At 42.3% G+C, this 20910-nt stretch overlaps 1 protein-coding gene across 5 annotated transcripts in view; it reads right to left on the bottom strand.

Annotated features, from left to right (window-relative positions):
- The window catches only part of dnah12 (dynein, axonemal, heavy chain 12), a 379348-nt gene that overhangs the window by 76306 nt on the left and 282132 nt on the right, over window positions 1-20910 (bottom strand). For all 5 annotated transcript variants that reach the window (XM_068051688.1, XM_068051689.1, XM_068051690.1 and 2 more), the window contains 6 exons: window positions 15346-15522; window positions 11538-11669; window positions 11123-11212; window positions 6168-6308; window positions 3921-4162; window positions 2034-2181 (listed from right to left, as the gene is read on the bottom strand). In XM_068051688.1, coding sequence (XP_067907789.1) covers window positions 2034-2181; window positions 3921-4162; window positions 6168-6308; window positions 11123-11212; window positions 11538-11669; window positions 15346-15522 — 930 coding nt within the window. The remainder of the gene's footprint in view (window positions 1-2033; window positions 2182-3920; window positions 4163-6167; window positions 6309-11122; window positions 11213-11537; window positions 11670-15345; window positions 15523-20910) is intronic.

Below are 20910 nucleotides of genomic sequence, written 5' to 3'. Positions count from 1 at the left end.
GATCACATTACAACTTTTGTCTTATGCAGAGGGCTGGTGAGACAATTTCGGGAAGATAAAGGCATTAAAAATGTACCTTACTATTAATCAAAACAACAACAAAGGTGCATTATTGTAAAGAAGCTTTAAATGAGAAGACTCATTTATTGACTTACTTCTGGTCACTATGTTGGACACTGATTTAGTGAGACACCTGGCATTTTTTTGCTTGCACAAGTAGTCAAGGTTTGCCTGCACACTTGCTGTAGCAATTCGGAGTACTCTGGATAGGTATCCACTGTCAGGAGTGATCTTGATCACACTCTCTCCCACTTCTCTGTCTCTGTCCCTGTCTGTCTGTCTCTCTTTCTCTCTGTCGCTCTCTCCCCCTCCCTCTCTGTATTGTTCCCCCTCGCTCTCTGCCCCCTTTCTCTCTCTCTCTCTGCCCCTTCCCCCTCTCTGTCCCTTTCTCTCTCTCTCCCCTCTTTCTCCCTCTCCCTCTTTCCTCTCTCCCCACTCTCGCTCTCTCCTTTCATGCCCCCTCTCACCCCTTTCTAACTCTGCCCCACTCACTCTCTCTCTCTCTGCCCCCGCTCTCTCTCTCTCTCTGCTCCCACTCCATCTTTCTCTCTGCCCCCACTCTCTCTCGCTCGCTGCCCCCACTCTCTCTCGCTCGCTGCCCCCACTCTCTCTCGCTCTCTCTGCCACTTTGCTCTCTCTCTTTGCCTCTCTCTCTCCATCTCTCCCTTCCTCTATCTCCCTCCCTTCCTCTCCCTCCTTCCCTCTCTCTCCCCTCCCTCCTTCCCTCTCACCCTCCCTCCATCTCCCTCCCTTCCTCTGTGCCCCCTCCCCCTCTCTCTCTGTCCCCCCCTCTCCCTCTTTCCCACCTTTCCTCTCTCTCATATTCCCTGCTCCTTCCCTCTCTCCATCTCTCCTTCTCTCTGTCCCTTCCTCCTTTTCTCTCATCCTCCCTCCCTCCTTCCCCTCTCTCCCTCCCTCCCCCTTTCTCTAATAGTTGCAGAGAGTGGGAACTCTCAGCTTTGTGATTGGTCTGTTTTGTTAAAAATTCACAGCCGTCAGTTTCAGTTTCACAGTAGACAGGTGCTCTAGGTGGGAACAGCAGCTTCCAATTCGGACAAGTTTGTGGTTTCTGGCGGGCTTTTAAAAAATCGGAACCCACTGGAAAACCTTGATCTTGTCCGAATAGGAAGCTGCTGTTACTGCTCTGAGCACCTGTCAGCTGCGAAACTGAAACTGATGGCTGTGAATTTTTTTTAAAGTCAATCTGGTTGAAAGTAGAAGTCATTGGGAAATTTCTCATTCATAAAATTACCAGTCACAGACTTCAAAATTTTTACCACAGACACTGGCATCCGTGTACAAACATGTTGCCGACCCCTGCTCCCTAAACGAGATACATTAACAATTTAAAATTTGTTACATTGTTGTTTATTTCAGTGATTTTTAAAAATATCCCACGCTGTGCAGAAAGTTTAGCTGCCTGATACTTTTGCGCTGCAGTTTGCTACAAATAGTTTGGTGGAGTTTCTTAGTGTGTTCCTGGGCTTCACTGTTCACACGCGAGAACTCTATAGAAGTAATGGACAGAACAGTAGAGAGGAGAAATAAGTGTGAAAAAGAGTGTAGTGAAAATTATATAAGTGGAAATCTTAAGAAGAAATAATTGATCAGAAATATGACAGAAATGCCTCAGCAGAGAGGCAAAGAGCATCACAGAGGAAAGTGGACAAATATTAATAAGTCTGGCAGCATCTGTGGAAAGAGAAGCAGAGTTAACGTTTCGGGTCAGTGACCCTTCTTCGGAAGAAGAAGACCTGCTGAGTGGTTCCAGCATTTCTTGTTTTTATTTCAGATTTCCAGCATCCGCAGTATTTTGCTTTTATTAAATATTAATAAGTGACTGACAAAAATCAATGAAAGTATCTGCAAGAAGCAAAATATATTCCAGCTGTATTTGGTGAAATCCGTAAACTGTATATACTTCAGTATATGCAGCCTCAAAAACACTACATGAAATATACAAGTTTGAATACCTTGCACATGTTGGTCCACTCAACAATACATTCATGACGAAACGCTGCAGTGAAAGCTCCGAGATAAGCAATGACACCTGCTGAAACTAACACGTCCCCTGTCAAGGTATCATATATGTTTTGTAAATCATCTGCAGCCTTTGACCACCTAGAGATTAACAAGGTAACATTTCAGAAATGACATATATTGAAAAGAAATCAACCAGTAATTTCTGTACCAGTGGATTTTAAATAAGGATTAAACAAAGATTAACTAAGGATTAGCAAATTAATTACTAGAATCAAAGCAATATTTTTGGAGGTGTATTTGTGAAAGTGACAAGACTCAGTTTTATTTTTGTTGAAATTAATATTTCTCACTAAAATCAGGAAGAATCTATTTTATTTCAAGATATCCAAATGAACTGATGGTTGAATTTAATTTAACGATCACCTTTTTTCTGGGCTTTACACACTCCAACCCAGTCCAGCCTGGACACTGGAACCAACATTTTTTTTACCCTGGATGCACGTCACATATCCTAGATTTTGTCTATGTCTTCTCCCTTTAGAGCCATAGAAAAGTTACGGCACAGAAGGAGGCCATTCAGCCTATCATGTCTGTGCCAACTGAAAAAACTAGCCACCTAATCTAATCCCACCTTCCAGCACCTGGTCTGTAGCCTTGCAGGTTATAGCACTTCAGGTGCATGTCCAGGTACCTTTTAAATGAGTTGAGGGTTTCTGCCTCCACCAACGATCCAGGCAGTGAATTCCAGACACCCACCATCCTCTTTGTGAAAAAATATTTCCTCATGTCCCCTCTAATTCTTCTACCAATCACCTTAAATCTGTACCCCCTGGTAATTGACCTCTCCACTAGGGGAAACAGGTCCTTCCTGTCTACTCTATCTAGGCCCCTCATAATTTTGTATACCTCAATTAAGTCACCCCTCAGACTCCTCCATTCTAAGGAAAACAACCCTAGCCGATCCAACCTTTCCTCATTGCTGCAACTTGAGAGCCCTGGCAACATTCTTGTAAATCTCCTCTGTACTCTTTCCAGAGCAATTATGTCTTTTCTGCAATGTAGTGACCAGAACTGTACGCAATACTCCAGCTGTAGCCTAACCAGCGTTTTATTCAGTTCCAGCATTACATCCCTGCTTTTGTATTCTATACCTCGGCCAATAGAGGAAAGCGTTCCATATGACTTCTTCACCACTTTATCTCTCTGTCCTGCCACTTTCAGGGACCTGTGAACATGCACTCCAAGGTCTTTCACTTATTCTACCCCTCTCAATATCCTCCCATTTATTGTGTATTCTCTTGCTTTGTTTGCCCTCCCCAAATGCATTACCTCGCATTTATCCGGATTGAATTCCATTTGCCACTTATCCGCCCACTCATCCAAACCTGTACCAAATTATTCTGGAGTTTACAGCTATCCCCTTCACTATCAAGTACACAGCCAATTTTTGTGTCATCTGCAAATTTTCCAATATTGCCTCCGGCATTTCTGTCCAAATCATTAATATATACCACAAACAGCAAGGGACCCAACACTGAGCCCTGTGAAATGCCACTGGAAACCGCTTTCCATTCGCAAAAACATCTGTCAACCACTACCCTTTGTTTCCTGTCACTGAGCCAATTTTGGATCCAACATGCCACATTCCCCTGGGCTTTTATTTTTCTGATCAATCTGCCATGTGGGACCTTGTCAAATGCCTTACTAAAATCCATGTAGACCAAATCCACTGTACTACCCTCATCAATCCTCCTTGTTACTTCCTGGCGCACTGGGGGTAGGGAGGTGTGGAAATTGACCCTAAGATTATGTTTCACTGTCATTTTACCCTAATATCAGAGCAGACTAGTGAGAACCTGAACTTTTCAGCATCTAACCTTGATTTTTCTCCTCCCAGTCCTCCAATCAGTTTCTCTGCTCTCTCCAGCTTTTTAGCACACAGGTCCACTTGGAACTCCAGTCGTGCTTTTTCTTCAGTTTTATCCTGAAATGTCTTCTTCAGATCAGCAAGATGATCTTCAACTTCCTTCAGCTCATCTCTCTTCTGGTTTAGAATTCCCATGGTCTGAGCTAAGGATTTCTGTGCTTCATTCAAACGAGCCTTCTTTGGAGCAACAACCTGAAATCACAGTATCATAGATCATTCTCATTTTTAATTACTGCAATCTGCAATCTTTACATTTCCTGAAAAAGAGAGAAAAGTTCCAATGAAGTTCATAAAATATAATGGCATGGGGTAACCAATTTTAAAATGTCATCGGGAGAGTAAGGAGAGGTTTGGATAAATTTCTTTACCCAAGAGTTGTTGGTTCATGGAATGTTTTGCCGCAGGGAATGGTTGATGAACAGCCAATTTTCCCCAATGAATATTCGCTGTATGCCCAACAGGCATTGTGCATTTGAGCTAAGCCTGCAATTGTCATTATTGAGAATATCACTTGTATGGCCTGTGTGCACTGTAGGCAGATGTCCACCCCTGGCTGGGATTTGCATCTAAAAAGTGGGTAAGATCAGAAGTACAGCTTCAGGCCTGACAGGCCTTAGATCAATTTGGCGAAGGGATTAAAAATAAAAGTTTTATTTGTTTGCTTCATATTTGGCCCAACTCCAGGACACCACAAAACCTCAGGTCAGTTGGGGTCTTGGTGCAGGCCCTTGCACTAGATTTCTTTAGACACACTCAGCCAACTAAAATTGAGGAAACTGAGATGAGACTGGGAACACCCCCTCCAACCTCATTAAATATGAACATTGAGCTTATGCCAACTACAGATGCAAGCCTAGTGATGTACTGTAGGGAAGTCCCAGGAAATCCCAGGGCACTGCAGTTAGTACACTAATGTTTTGGGTCTCTGCTCTTCTTTCTTCTTCACTGTGCCTGGGGAATGACAAATTCTGAGGTGCAACAAACAGGAAAAACTACCCTTGCATCTTTCATGGGAAAATTAGATAAATAGTTGAAGCAGAGGAAAATACATTACTATGGGGAGACACAAGGGCAGTTGCATTAGTTTAGGATTGCTGTGGAAAACAGCCATGCAGGCACAATGGACTGGCCAGCCTCCCTCGCTGCTGTAAACTTCAATGCTTCTAAGGTGAAGAAAGATGCCAATTGCTTTATAACAGTGAGGGTGGAAAATTCAGAGGCAGAATCTCCTTGTAGGTCTCATGTGACCTGAGGTGGGAATTCATAAAATAGCAAGGGCAGAGAGTACAAACACATCGTGCGTGTTCCTTTTAGCAGGGGCATGATGCACAAATAAGGCATGGGAAAAGGCAAGGAGAGGAAAATACAAGGAAAGACAAAGGTCAATTATAAATATGGACAGGAATCATTGGGGTGGGGGTTGAGGTGGAGAGAAAACCATCTGGACTTCTGCAGCAGGAAGCTCAGGAGATTTTAGCAGTCTCCCACCCAAACAGAATGGGAAGCAGCAGTTGGTCGGTGGGTGAGAGCAGGAGGTCGGGTGACTGGAGTCTGCTGCTGGGGACCCAAATGAGCTGTGTCCAGATCTCAGTTAAATATTTAAAATCATGTTATAGAAATCTAATAATCAAATGCATTTAACTTGAAAATGATTAGAAAAAATGCAATCTTAATGCAAAATATGTTAATAATGTTGCTGATGCATTCAATCCTACAGCATTTGGGTGCTCAGACAATTGTTCTCTCTTTACTCTAAATAACAGTAAACAATATGTACCATACCAAATCCTAGGAAAATTTTAATGGCTAGGAGAGGTTTCTGGATGTCCTCATGGTCGGGAAGAGTGAGGGAAGCCTTCTGGCAGATATCCCTTTTGCCTGCTCAGAAAAGCAGGTTAAAATCGCAACCCATGAGAAGCCAGCAGAATCATTGCAGGTTAAGTCCCAGACCCATTACAGTTCTGGTTTTTTGAGTTATTAGGGAAGTTATGTTTTCTAAATATCTAATTTACATAAGCAAAGTAGCTGGAATAGCATAAATTATTCATGTTATCCTTACTATCACAATGAGAATCTTTGCATGCTGTACAAATATTGAATTTGTTCTTCTTGAGTTATTAATTTGCCAAGAATGACAATATTAATGCTGTTCTCACTGCTTTGGCTATGTAAAGCAGCAAAACTGTGCATACACTACCTTTGCTACGCGATCATACACCTCCATGGCAAGGATCCATTTGCACAAGCCTTCTGCAGCAGATGAGGCTTTAACTACCTTCTGTGGGTCAAAGTCAGGATTGGTGAGGTATTCAGTACGTATCTTCTGCATGACGGCAACCTGTCCAGGAGAAAAATGCAATGCATGTTACTGCAACATTATTCATGGGGACAAAAACACTAAATATTTTAAATTATGTTAAAGAAACCTACTAATCAAAAGCCTCTAACTTGAAAATTATTAGAAAAAATGCAATCTTAATGTAAAATATGTTAATAATGTTGCTGATGCATTCAATCCTACAGCATTTGGGTGCTCAGATCATTGTTCTCCCTTTACTCTAAATAACAGCACACAATATGGTACCATACCGAATCTTAGGAACATTTTGCAGAGGTTAAATAGTTATGTAATTATGTGCCCTTCATGATGTTAGATCTGTATATTGTGGGCCAGGCCAGCCTAATTGGCCAAAGATCATTAGATTTTATAATCCTATTAATCTCAAACAATTTAAATAGTACAGCCACACTCACTGTCTAAATGCACACCAAAGCACCAGAGTGTGAAATCATATCCCAGAATACATAAATGTTTTCACAGGATAGAGAATGAGAAAAATGTGAGGGGTATAATTGCATTTTAAAAATTTTGAATTACTATGATGAGTTATACATTAGCAGTGACAGATAACAGGGTAAATACGATTAGAGAGTAAAATGTGCAGCTCATAGATTGGTGTGGAAGAAAGGGGTTTCGATTCATGGGGTACTAGCACCAGCACTGGGGAAAGTGGAAGCTGTACCTTTGGGATGGTCTTCACCTGAACTGTACTGGGACCTGTGAGTTGTATAACTAGGGCAGCAGAGAGAGCTTTAAACTAAATAGTGGAGGTGAGGGATCAAGTGAGGGAAAATGTGATAATTTAAAGAGAGAGGAGAAGGCAATAGAGCAAGATAGCAATAAGGCTAATGATAATCAGAGAGTGGCAGGAAGGGACAGAGCGTACAAACTTAAGAGTGGGCCAGCAGATAAGGCTAAAGGTCATAAACTAACATGGTGGGTGGGGTGGGGGAGGCATGGGGGCAGGGGCCAAAGGGAGATTTAGAAATCCAAAGAGAAAGTTCAAGGCATTGTAACAGTTGTGGGTAAAGACAAGCTGGGACAGGAAGGGACAGAGAGTTTAACCAAAATTGTACATCAGCGAATAAAGTCACTGCAGGGAATAGAAGTAAAAAAATGAAATTAAAGGTTCTTTATCTGAATGCACGAAGCATCTACAAATAGATAGATGAACTAGTGAAAGAAATAGAGATAAATGATTTACATCTGATCACCATTATAGAGACATGGTTACAAGCTGATCGAGGTTGGGAAATAAATATTCCAGGATGCATAATATTTCAGAAAGACAGAGAGAATGGCAAAGGAGGAGGAGGGGTAGCCTTGATATTAAAGGATGACATAAGGACATTAGTGGGAAAGAATCTTGCCTCAGAAGATCATAAAGTACAATCAGTAAGGATGGAAATTAGGAATAGTGAGAATCAGAAAACACTGGTGAAAGTAGGTTATAGGCCCCCCAACAGTAGTTATACCATTGGACAGAGCATGAAACAAGAAATTATGAGAGCTTGTAACTAAGGCAATGTAATAATTATGGGGGACTTTAATCTTCATATAAACTGGGACAATGATATTGACAAGAGTGGTCTAAACGTTGAGTTTGTAGAATGTTTCCAGGACAGTTTCTTGGAGCAATACATGGCAGAACCGACTAGGGATAAAGCTATCTTAGATCTAATACTGTGTAATGAAGCAGGTTTAATTAGTAATGTCATAGAAAAAGATCCATGGGAAATAGTGATCATAATACCACTGAATTCCATGTTAAGTTTGAAAGTGACATACTCCAATCACAAACAAGAATTTTAAACTTAAACAAAGCCAATTATGTAGGTATAAAGGGGAGAACTGGCCAAGGTAAAAGGTATGACAGTAAATGAACAGTGGGAAACCTTTAAAGAAACAATTCAAAATGTTCAACAAAAATACATTCCATTGAAAAACAAAAACTCAGCAAGAAAGACCCATCTGTGGCTCACTCAGGAAGTTAAGGATAGTATTAGATTAAAAGAGGCTTCAAATGTTGCAAAAAAGAGTAGCAAGTCTTTTAGAAACAGCAAAGAGCCACCAAAATGTTTATAAAAAGGGAAAAAATAGAATGAGAGTAAACTAGCCAGTAATATAACAACAAATTGCAAGAGCTTTTATAGGTATATAAAAAGGAAGAGAGTAGCTAAAGTAAACGTTGGTCCCTTAGAAGCAGAGTCCAGGAGAAATATCATAGGGAATGAGGAAATGGCAGAGGCATTGAACAAATATTTTGTGTCTGTCTTCACAGTCGAACACACAAGTTTCATCCCAGAAATAGATGGTAACCTGGGGCTAAAAAGACTGAGGAAATTAAGGAAATTAATATCAGCAGAGAAAAAATATTGAGGATGTAACTAGTAGGGTAGACAAAGGGGAACCAGTAGATGTAGTATATCTGGATTTCCAAAAGGCAGGGAATCAACGGATATGGCGAATGGACAGGAAAGTGGAATTGAAGCTTAAGATCAGCCACGATTGTAATGAATGGTGGAGCAGGCTCGCTGGGCATAATGGTCTACTCCTGCTCATATTTCTTGTGCTCTTGTGTTCTACTGGTATTAGAAAAAATCTGTATATAACCATGATTACAGACAAACAAATAGGGCCCAAGGACACATTCCTGTGTCAGAACGGGTAGGCCCAAATTGTACCCTATATTGAGCCTTGGTCCTCATTTACATTAGACTGGCAAGCTGCAGACATTTGCCAGGACTCCTGAGGTATCTGGGCTGGTGAAGAACATTTGATTTTCTTGCTGCTGTAGCGCTAATAATAGCACTCAGGTAAGTTGTTACAGGGGGAGGTGTGATGGGGAAGAGGTGTAATCAGGGGGGAAGGGGGCAATTGAGAGAAGGTCAATCAGGAGAGGGGGGATTGGAAGACAGCAAATGAATATTGCAAATAAACCCGAAAAAAAACTCCTGGACATCCTGACTCCAGATTCAGCTAGGTAATTTTTAAAAACTTGCCTTTTTGTTGGTCCCATTAAGAACTTTGTTGGGCCACATGTTAACCTGGCATTTCTGAACACAGCCAGCTGCCACTGGCTATGTTCAGGGCAACCCAATTAGGCACAGGGGGCCTGAAACAGGTGTTGGGCCACTTCTGTGCCAATTGGGTGTCTATACCAATATGGCAGGTAGCACACTTCTGGCTTGTAATGAGTACACTCTTCCGTGCCCATTTAAAACTTGAAAAACAGGCTCAGAGCCATTGCATTTCTTGGCCTACAAATGTACAATAATGTCATCAATCCCTTGAAAAGCAGCATTAATAGAAGCAAAGCATAAGGCCCTTATTTTAGAGAGTTTCTATTACTAAAGCCATTAAACTGAGGTTAACTTTTCAATGTTTTTCTTATGTTTACTGGTGGATGTCTAAATTTCCAGGCAGTCAGTATGTGTATGTATGTTATACAGACTAGCAACTTTGAAAATTTTGATTAAGATCCACTGGGACCTCTAATTCCAAACTCAGCAGACAGTGAATGTATCAGAAAGGATCATAAATCCAGTGCTAGGCTTTTACATTGATAAAATGCAGACAAAGTTTTTTAAAAATTTGTTCACAGGATGTGGGATTTGCTGACAAGGCCAGCATTTATTGCCCATCTCTAATTGCCTTTGAGAAGATTGTAGTGAGCTACCTTCTTGAACCACGACAATCCATGCGGTGTAGGTACACCCACAGTACTGTTAGGGAGGGAGTTCCAAGATTTTGACCCAGTGACAGTGAAGGAATGGCAATATATTTCCAAGTCAGAATGGTGTGTGGCTTGGAGGGGAACTTGCAGGTGGTGGTGTTCCCATGCGCCTGCTGCCCCTTGTTCTTCCAGGTAGTTGAGGTCACGTGCTTGGAAGATGCTGTCAAAAGAGCCTTGGACAGTTGCTGCAATGCATCTCGTAGATGATACACACAACTGCTGTTATGCGCCAGTGGTGGAGGGGATGCCAATCAAGCGGGATGCTTTATCCTGGATAATGTTGTGCGGCTTGAGTGTTGTTGGAGCTACACTCATCCAGGTAAGTGGGTAGTATTCCATCACACTCCTGACTTGTGCCTTGTAGACAGGCTTTGGGGAGTCAGGAAGTGAGTTATTTGCTGCAGAATTCCTAGTTTTATGACCTGCTTTTGTAACCACAGTATTGGTATGATTGGTCCGTTGAAGTGTTTAGTTTAGTTTAGAGATACAGCACTGAAACAGGCCCTTCGGCCCACCGAGTTTGTGCCGACCATCAACCACCCATTTATACTAATCCTACACTAATCCCATATTCCTACCACATCCCCACCTGTCCCTATATTTCCCTACCACCTACCTATACTAGGGGCAATTTATAATGGCCAATTAACCTATCAACCTGCAAGTCTTTGGCATGTGGGAGGAAACCGGAGCACCCGGAGGAAACCCATGCAGACACAGGGAGAACTTGCAAACTCCACACAGGCAGTACCCAGAATTGAACCCGGGTTGCTGGAGCTGTGAGGCTGCAGTGCTAACCACTGCGTCGCCCTTTGGGCAATGCTAACCCCCAGGATGTTGATGGTTCGGGATTCAGTGATGGTAATGCTATTGAATGCCAAGGGGAGATGGTTAGACTCTCTGTTGTTGGAGACGGTCATTGCCTTGCGTGGCAAGCATGTTCCTTGATATGCAAATACTGAAATAATCATCACAATATCAAAAATATCTTACAGCTCACAATTGACTAATACTAAATGTTTTAAAAATTAACGTAAATATGTGAAAAATAAATAAATATATAATGAAAACTTACTGGAATGTTGTCTTTATCGTACTCCCTCAAATCTCTTAGGAAATTCATGTCACCCAGCAACTTCTTACTGGGTCCCCAGTAATCTAAAATCTTAAAAATAAGCCAAATGGAAACATTACAATAATCCAAGGGCTGCTTTTATATCTGTATGTTTTTTGTGCTCAGCAATTATCTACTGCTAAATAGAAGGGAATGGCTGAAAGCAAAGCTTTATCAAACCAATTCTGAATGCAATTAATCTTCACTTTCAAAACCCCATTATCCACTACATTATGGCAGTATATCAAAGGTCCATGAATGTCCTCTGTTTTGTGTAAATATCTGCAGAATAGGCTAAAGGACAGAAGAAATCTGCCTACAAACTGCACACTTGTCAGAATTATGAACTTGAATGCCTTGCTGCTTTGGATTTTACCTTTTCCCCTCTTCCAGAAGGATCATTGATTTTTTCTGGTTTGATGAGTTTCATGACACAGATAGCAGCCATCACTAGCTTGACTCCCTGCGGGGGGTTCTTCATTGACTTTACAATTGCGATGTCAGATGGCTAAAATGCAAATTGCACAGATATATTTATGCACACAGTTACTGGTGTTCAAGTAAAGCAGCCTTACTTACAATATTTAAATGCAATTAAAGTACAATATAGCTAAATTGTTCCAAAATGTACTGCATTTTAAAAAATATGTCCCATCATGTCTTCATCACCCCTCCCACCACTGACCTACACTGGCTCCCAGTTCCCCAAATCCACAAATGTAAAATTCTCATCCTCGGGTTTAAATCCCTCTATGGTCTCAAGCCTCACTAACTCTGTAAACTGATACATTCCTACAACATCCATACCAAACTATCCATTCCTCTGACTCTGGTCTTCTATGCAATCCCCTCCACCTCCTTGACCCACCTGTAGTAGCTATATGCTCAGCTGCTCAGACCCATGCTCTGAAATTCTTCCCTAAATTGATCTCTTTGACCAAGTTTTTGGTCACCTCTCCTAGTATCTCCTTTGGATCAGCATCCATTTTATTGATTACACCTCTGAGAAGAACTTTGGGACATTTTTCTTTGTTATCCTATGGCCCAGATGGGATAAGAAGACCACAACTTCACTGGTCAAATTGTTTGTCCCAATAATGCAGTATCAATGTTTTTATTGACAACTATGCCAATTAATGTATGCTGCTTTCCCACAGGCTTGTAGCCCTCCAAAGCCACACAGATCATGGAATCATTGGGGCAGGCTTGATAGTCCAGCTGATCCTTTCCTGCCCATCAATTTCCTATGTTCGTATGCAGCAGTTAGAAATGACACAGTACATAGAGAACACATGTACAGCATACACGGAAAATGGCAAAATATCCTTTGCACCATTTCCTTAAAAAAAGCTACATCTAAATCTAAAATTTGCACTTTGCAAAGAATCAGATTCTTCTTCATAGTTGAGAAGGCTTGCCACATTTGAATCGCTTATCATTTTCAGCTGGAAGTTGGTGCTAATCTCAATTGTGAGACCTTTCAACTCTTCAAAGTCTAGTTTGTTGTGCCGTTTATAAGTGACGGCTCTTAAATTACTAAATAGGTACATCTTTAGTACTAGTGTATAAAACTCTCAGCAGCAGCGAGAGCAGCAGCAGCAAGAGCGGGAACAGGTGAGAAGAGCCGGGCGATAGAAGGAGCCGAGGCCCGAGACCAGAAACAGCAATGAGAGCAGTGGCAGCGAGAGCGGGAACAGGCGAGAGGAGCCGGGAGATAAAAGGAGCCAAGTCCCGAGACCAGAAGCAGCGGCGAGAGCAGGAACAGGCAAGAGGAGCCGGGAGATAAAAGGAGCCAAGGCCTGAGACCAGAAGCAGCGGCGAGAGTGGCGGTGGTGACAGCACTCTGTTCTGTTCTGTGGACCTGCTTGACCAGCAAAAATCGAAGTGTGACGTCACAGGACAGCTGGTAAGTAATTGGTGGGTATTTCTTTCTTCTGTGTCTCTTGTGTTTTATTTGTAGTTTTGGCCAAGTGATTTAAATCAGGCGACGTCATTACAGGTTAAAGAGTACACTTAAATAGTTCTTTTATTTTGAAATACTGAGATCCAAATTAATTAATTAAATAGAATAGAGATGGCTGGGCAGGCGATGTGTTGCAGCTGTAGTATGTGGGAGTTGGTGGATGCCGGCGATCCATGGTGACCACATCTGCAGCAAGTGCTGGCTACTCGAGGAACTTCAGCTCAGAGTTGATGAGCTGGAGTCTGAACTGCAGACACTGTGACACATCAGGGAGGGGGAGAGTTACCTGGACATTGTGTTTCAGGAGACTGTCACACCCCTTAGATTAACTAAAAACAAAATACTGCAGATGCTGGAAATCTGAAATAAAAACAAGAAATGCTGGAAATACTCAGCAGGTCTGGCAGCATCTGTGGAGAGAGAAGCAGAGTTAACATTTCAGGTCAATGACCCTTCTTCAGAAAAGCTTAAGGCTCTTTATCTGAATGCATGTGGCATTTGTAACAAGATAGATGAGCTGACGGCACAGATAGAAATAAATCAATATGATTTGATAGCTATCACTGAGCGTGGTTGCAGGATGATCAGGACTGGAATCTTACTGTTCAAAGATATTCGACGTTCCGGAAGAACAGGCAGAAAGGAAAAGGAGGTGAGGTAGCTTTGTTATTAAAGGAAGGGATCAGTGCAGTTGTGAGTAATGATATAGATGTAACAGATCGTGATGTAGAATCAGTTTGGGTGGAAATAAGGAATAGCAAGGGAAAGAAATCATGGGTGGGAGTGATCTATAGGCAGCCAAAGAGTAGCCTGTCTGTCGGACAAGATATTAATCAGGAAATAATGGAGGTGTGTAAGAAGGGCACTGAAATTATCATGGGTGATTTTAATCTGCATATGGACTGGACAAGTCAAATTGGCAAGGGTAGCATGGAAGACGAATTTGTAGAGTGCCTCAGGGATTGTTTCTTAGAACAATACATTGCAGAACCTACCAGAGAACAGGCTATTTTAGATTTGGTATTGTGTAACTCGGGTCTCAAACCAGTGTCTTCAACTTAAACAAGGGCAATTACAGATGTATGAAGAAAGAGTTGTCTAAAGCGGGCTGGGAAGATAGACTACAGGGGAAGTCAGTAGATGAGCAGTGGCAGACTTTTAAGCAGATATTTCATAGCACTCAGCAAACATTTGTTCCAGTCAGAAGGAAGGACTCAAAGAGAACGATGAACCACCCGTGGATAACAAAAGAAGTTAAGGAGAGTATCAAATCAAAAAAAGCCGTACAAGGCAGTGAAAATGAGTGGTAGGCCAGAGGATTGGGAATTTTTTAGAAACCAGCAGCAGATGACTAAAAAACTAATAAAGAGGGAAAAAATTGATTATGAGAGTAAATTGGCAAGAAATATAAAAACAAACAGTAAGAGCTTCTACGGGTATATTAAAAGGAAAAGAGTAGCTAAAGTAAGTGTAGGGCCCTGAGAGGATGAGAATGGGGAATTAATAACAGGGAACAGGGAAGTCTTGTTACAACTGTACAGGGTGTTAGTGAGGCCACACCTTGAGTACTGCATACAGTTTTGGTCCCCATATTTAAAGAAGGATGTACTAGCATTGGAGGCAGTCCAGAAAAGGTTCACTAGGCTGATTCCTGGGATGAAGGGGTTGTCTTATCAAGAACGGTTAAGCAGGTTAGGCCTTTATTCATTGGCGTTTAGAAGAATGAGAGGTGATCTTATAGAAACATATAAGATTTGAAGGGGGCTTGACAAGGTAGATGTTGAGAAGATGTTTCCACTAGTGGGGGAAATCTCAAACTAGGGGAAATAATTAGAGAATAAGGGGGAACACATTTAAAACAGAGATGCGAAGGAATTTCTTCTCTCAGAGGGTGGTGAATCTCTGGAATTTTCTGCCTCAGAGAGTTGTGGAGGCTAGGTCACTAAATGTATTTAAGGAGGAGGTAGATAGATTTTTGAAATCTCGGGGAGTTGAGGGTTAGGCGGAGCAGGCCCGAAAGAGGAGTTGAGGCCTGGGACAGATCAGCCATGATCTTATTGAATGGGGGGCAGACTTGAGGGGCTGAATGGTCGACTCCTGCTCCTATTTCTTATGTTCTTATGTTCTTATCACTTTCTGAAAAGGACAATTAACTCCAAATTATATTTTTGAAAATTATATGCAAGACTTAACCTTTTAATAAGTGGATTCTGAAACTTGCCTTCAAAGTATCCAAGGCAGAAAGTGCAGCTTCCAGAGCTGGTATAGCCTCTGCTAGCTCACTCTCACACTCATTCTTCAAAGCCTGGGCTTCATTTGCTTTCTCAGTAGCTGTTGCTTCATCTATCTTCACAACTTTGCTCTTTGCTTCCACCTCTGCAGACTCTACCTCTATAACCTTGAGAAATAAACAACATGAATACAGATTGCCATTTGCCAATTACTGTAAAGACACATACTAGAATTTGCCCAAAACATCAAACCGTTTTCAAATTTCCAAATTCTTTATTCTGGACCTACATAAGATGCATTTAAAGTCAGAGTAAAATGTTAACAATTACTTATTACAGCAATACTTTAAAGATTCTTGTATTATAAAAATGTAAAACAAATATCTGGGTAGTTCATCAAAAAAAATTCTGCAGCATAAATATCGTTCTTCAAATTTGTGCTCTAAAATCTGAAGATGTATCTTGCTGGTTGTCAGAACTGCTCAAAACCGTGCTAACGTTTGCTTTGGATGTCAACAATTAAGAAAGAGTCTGTGCTCTATTTAAGTAATCTCAATTATTTCAACACAAATAAATCATTTGTTCCCCAAGTTATTAAAAACCATAAGTAAATAAAAGAAAATTAATTTCTTTCATTTTTTAGCACAAATGTGTACTTGTGGTTTTGAACACTATTATACAACCTATTGCCTGTAGAGAGATTCAATTCATCAAGACTGAACAATCTAACGGATTCAGAAATAAAAAAACGGAAATTGCTGGAAATACTCAGCAGGTCAGGCGGCATCTGCGGACAGAGAAGCAGAGTCAACATTTCAGGTCTGTGATCTTTCATCAGAACTGGCGGCGGGGGGGGGGGCGGGGGGAGAGGTGGGGGAGAGAATAAAAGGGAAGGTGTGTGTGATAGGGCAGAAGGCAGGAGAGATTAAATAACAAAGATGTCAAGGTCTAAGGCAAAAAGAGTATTAATGGTTGTGGTGAACGACAAAGCATTAGTCTAGAATGAGTATTAATGGCTGAATGATGAGCAGCTCTGTCCAAAGGCACAACATGAAAACTAGGCACATGGTTAAGAAATAAAATAAAATAATTTTAAAAATCAGACAATAAATAAAAAAGGCCGGTCATGCTCTGAAATTGTTGAACTCAATGTTGAGTCGGCAAGGCTGTAGAGTGCCTAATTGAAGAATGAGGTGCTGTTCCTCAAGCTTGCTTTGATGTTCACTAGAACACTGCAGCAGGCCAAAGACAGAAATGTGGGCATGAGAGCGGGGTGGGGGGGGGGGGGGGGGGGTGGTGGTGCAGGGCACGGGTGTTGAAATGGCAAGAAACCAGAAGCTCGGGGTCATGCTTTTGGACTGAACGGCGGTGCTCCGCAAAGTGGTCACCCAATCTACATTTGGTCTCCCCAATGTAGAGGTGACCGCATCGTGAGAAGCGAATACAGTATACTAAATTTGTATACTATACTACAATAGACTAAATTGAAGGAAATACAAATACATCGCTGCTTCACCTGGAAAGTGTGTTTAGGGCCTTGGATGGTGAGGGGACAGGAGGTAAAAGGGCAAGTATTACACCTCCTGTGATTGCATGGGAAGGTGCCAAGGGAAGGATTGCCCTAAGCGCCTCCCCTTCACTCCAGACGTCGAATCTCTCTACACCTCCATCCCCCACCAGGACAGTCTGAGGGCTCTCCACTTCTTCCTTGAACAGAGGCCCAACCAGTCCCCATCCACCACCACCCTCCCCGCCTGGCTGAACTTATTCTTACATTGATCAACTTCTCCTTCAACTCTACTCACTTCCTTCAAATAAAAGGTGTTGCTATGGGTACCTGCATGGGTCCTAGTTATGCCTGTCTTTTTGTGGGATATGTCGAACATTCCTTGTTCCAGTCCTACTCAGGCCCCCTCCCTCACCTCTTTTTCTGGTACACTGATAACTGTATCGGTGCCACTTCCTGCCCCGAACTGGAAAACGTCATCAATTTTGCTTCCAATTACCAACCTATATGGTCTATCTCTGACACTTCCCTTCCCTTCCTCAACTCCTCTGTCATCCTGGGGATAGGCTGTCCACTAATATTCACTATAAGCCCACCGACTCCCACAGCTACCTTGACTACACTTCCTCACACCCTGTTTCCTGTAAGGACTCCATCCCATTCTCCCAGTTTCTCTGTCTCCAATGCATCTGTTCTGATGATGCAACTTTCCACAACAGCGCTTTTGACATGTCTTCCTTTTACCTCAACCGAGAAGTCCCCCCCCCCCTCCACTGTGGTTGACAGGGCCCTCAACCGTGTCCAGCCATTTCCCGTACCTCTGCCCTCACTCCTTTCCCTCCCTCCCAGAACTGTGACAGGGTTCCCCTTGTCCTCATTTTCCAGCCCACCAGCCTCCACATCCAAAAGATCATCCTCTGCAATTTCTGCCACCTCCAGCGTCATGCCACCACCAAATACATCTTCCCTTTCACTCCCCTGTGAGCATTCTGAAGAGATCATTCCCTCCTCAACACCCTGGTGCGCTCCTCCATCACCCCGATAGCTCATCCCCTTCCCACGGCACCTTCCTATGCAATTGCACAAGGTGTAATACCTGCCCTTTTACCTCTTTGGTCCTCACCATCCAAGGCTCCAAACACTCTTTTCAGGTGATGCAGCGATTTATTTGTACTGCCTTCAATTTAGTATACTGTATTCGCTGCTCACATTGGGGAGCCCAAACGTAGACTGCGGAATGCCTCTGCTCAGTCCGAAGGCATGACCCCGAGTTTCTGGTTGCTTGCCATTTCAACACATCACTGTGCTCTCTTGCCCACTTTTCTGTCCTTGGCCTGCTGCAATGTTCCAGTGAACATCAACGCAAGCTCAAGGAGCTGCGCCTCATCTTTCGATTGGGCACCTTACAGCCTTGCGGACTCAACATTGAGTTCAACAATTTCAGAGCATGACTGGCCTTTTTTATTTATTGATTTTTTAAAATTATTTTGTTTTTTTTTAACCATGTGCCTGTTTTTCATATTGTGCTTTGAACAGAGCTGCTCATTATTCTGCCATTAACACTCTTTCTGGACTAATGCTTTGTTGTTCACCACAACCGTTAACACTCTCTTTGCCTTTGTCCCATGACACCTTTGTTATTTAATCTCTCCTGCCCTCTGCCCGATCACACACCTTCCCTACTATCACTACCTCCCGCCTTCACTTACTTAAAACCTAAAACTTTTCTAATTTTTGCCAGTTCTGATGAAAGATCACAGACCTGAAATGTTGACTCAGCTTTAGATTAGATGAGATTAGAGATACAGCACTGAAACAGGCCCTTCGGCCACCGAGTCTGTGCCGAACATCAACCACCCATTTATACTAATCCTACACTAATCCCATATTCCTACCAAACATCCCCACCTGTCCCTATATTTCCCTACCACCTACCTATACTAGTGACAATTTATAATGGCCAATTTACCTATCAACCTGCAAGTCTTTTTGGCTTGTGGGAGGAAACCGGAGCACCCGGAGAAAACCCACGCAGACACAGGGAGAACTTGCAAACTCCACACCGGCAGTACCCGGAATCGAACCCGGGTCCCTGGAGCTGTGAGGCTGCGGTGCTAACCACTGCGCCACTGTGCCGCCTTCTCTCTCCACAGATGCCGAACACTTTCTGTTTTTATTTCAGATTTCCAACATCTACAGTATTTTGTTTTTATTTTAATGGATTCAGAAAATTGCTTTAGCTGTTTCTCTACTCTCTGTTCAGAGTCTGAGACTGGATTGGTGGGTTAGTGGTGGCACAGAATTACCACCCACTCATGTGTCTATTAACATGTTGATTTTTTTCCTCCCAATGCAGGATATGTTTAGAATGGTGTCGTGCCCAATAAAGATATATTATTCCTACTTTTAAGATACAAACTTTATTCAATGTGAACTCTTTGAAATTGACTTTTCCTTTAAAAAAGTGGACAATGTGCTGCAAATGGCCACCATTAGTTGACCTGGCCTGTGTATTCAAACTGCCTCACTGTCTCGAAAGGACAAAAGGATACATTCCAGACTAAGCGGTGTTGACTACACCCATCCTGAATTGAATGGGTTCTTCTGAGACCAAGAAGGTGTGAAGTAGCCACATCTTAACAGAATGATACACATCAATAGATAACCATGGATTCCACACCCTGATCCATGGTCTAGTCAAACCAGGGAAGAAGGCCATATGTCAAATATCAGAAATGCCAATATGATGAATTTTGACCTTAAAAGGTAATCCTCTGGAGAGAGAGAAATCACAGCAACATCACAGGAAGAAGTCCAGCCAGTGTATGTGGAATGATGCAGTTTAAACAAGAGGTCCTGCTGCTAATTCCACACTTCACTTGGTGCAGCAGACAACTGAAAGTGACCACCAACTCCATTCTGAAATCTTAACCACCAGAAAACTACAACATCTCAACAAGTTCAAGACTACAAACACCCAGGCCTGCACATTTAAAAGAGACTGTCCTACTTAGAAGATTCAACAATTTATCGTAAACCACGAACAAATACCACACATTGAACCCTTACCCATTACCTTCTATCTTTCTTCTCTTGAGAGTACATGTGAGAGTGAATGTGTGCGTGAGTGGTGTTGCGAACATCTCAGGGAATGAACATTGTTTAACAAATAGTTAATCTTCTGTTTTAAACCTACAAGAAAACTTATCATTTGTCTGTTCATTTGACCCTAAAAACATTTACGGTCTATCTCATCATTTTAAACAAATCACAATTGCGGTCTGTTGGGAGGTGAACAGTGGAAACCACCCACACCCCTTATCACCTGTCTGTAGCAATGATAACACCATTCCTCATTGGCTTGCTAGTGCTGGCAGGGAGGGAAATAGGGTTCTTTGTGGAGAAAAAGAGCCAGCAACAGGAAGCGTTCTCAGATTCTTTGATGGATCTGTCAAAGTGTTGCTAGTTGAAGTCTGGTCCAGAATGGATCAATTTTTCAACACTGCGGGCAAGAAGCACTATAAGGTGGTTCCAGCTGCTTGGAGGGATGTGGTAGAGGCAGTCAGTGCCATCTCCACCACTCCAACAAAATGCAGAAAGAGATTGAATGACCTTACAAGGGTGGCCAAGGCATGTTAAGTCACTATTGCGAATCCACATCCTCTACCACTCTACTCTCATCTCCTTCCCCCTCATACACACATGCGGACAGAGAAAGAGTGTTATGGAAAACACATACACAAAAAATTGTCACAAGGGCACTTTTAGCAAGGATACTTTGCGTAAAAGACAATACACTTATGCCTGTATGATCATGGGATACATGCATTCATGTGGGGCAAGTGTCTCCACCATTCAGGTGCTTTAATCATTGTCTTTTCTCATTTCAAAGGAAAAATTGGCCCATAATCAGCAACTGGGCGAGGACCACCATCACTGAAAACTTTCATCCTGCATTAACATTCACCCTGCATTGGAAATCATAGGCAAACAGACAGGACATGCTGTGAAAGGTTGGAGGCATGCTGGCAAGGGAAGCTTGGTAAAA

This window comes from Heterodontus francisci, chromosome 19, assembly GCF_036365525.1.
Source record: "Heterodontus francisci isolate sHetFra1 chromosome 19, sHetFra1.hap1, whole genome shotgun sequence".
Classification (NCBI taxonomy): domain Eukaryota; kingdom Metazoa; phylum Chordata; class Chondrichthyes; order Heterodontiformes; family Heterodontidae; genus Heterodontus; species Heterodontus francisci.
Note: the sequence above shows the minus strand (reverse complement) of the source record. Positions and strands in the feature narration are given on the sequence as shown.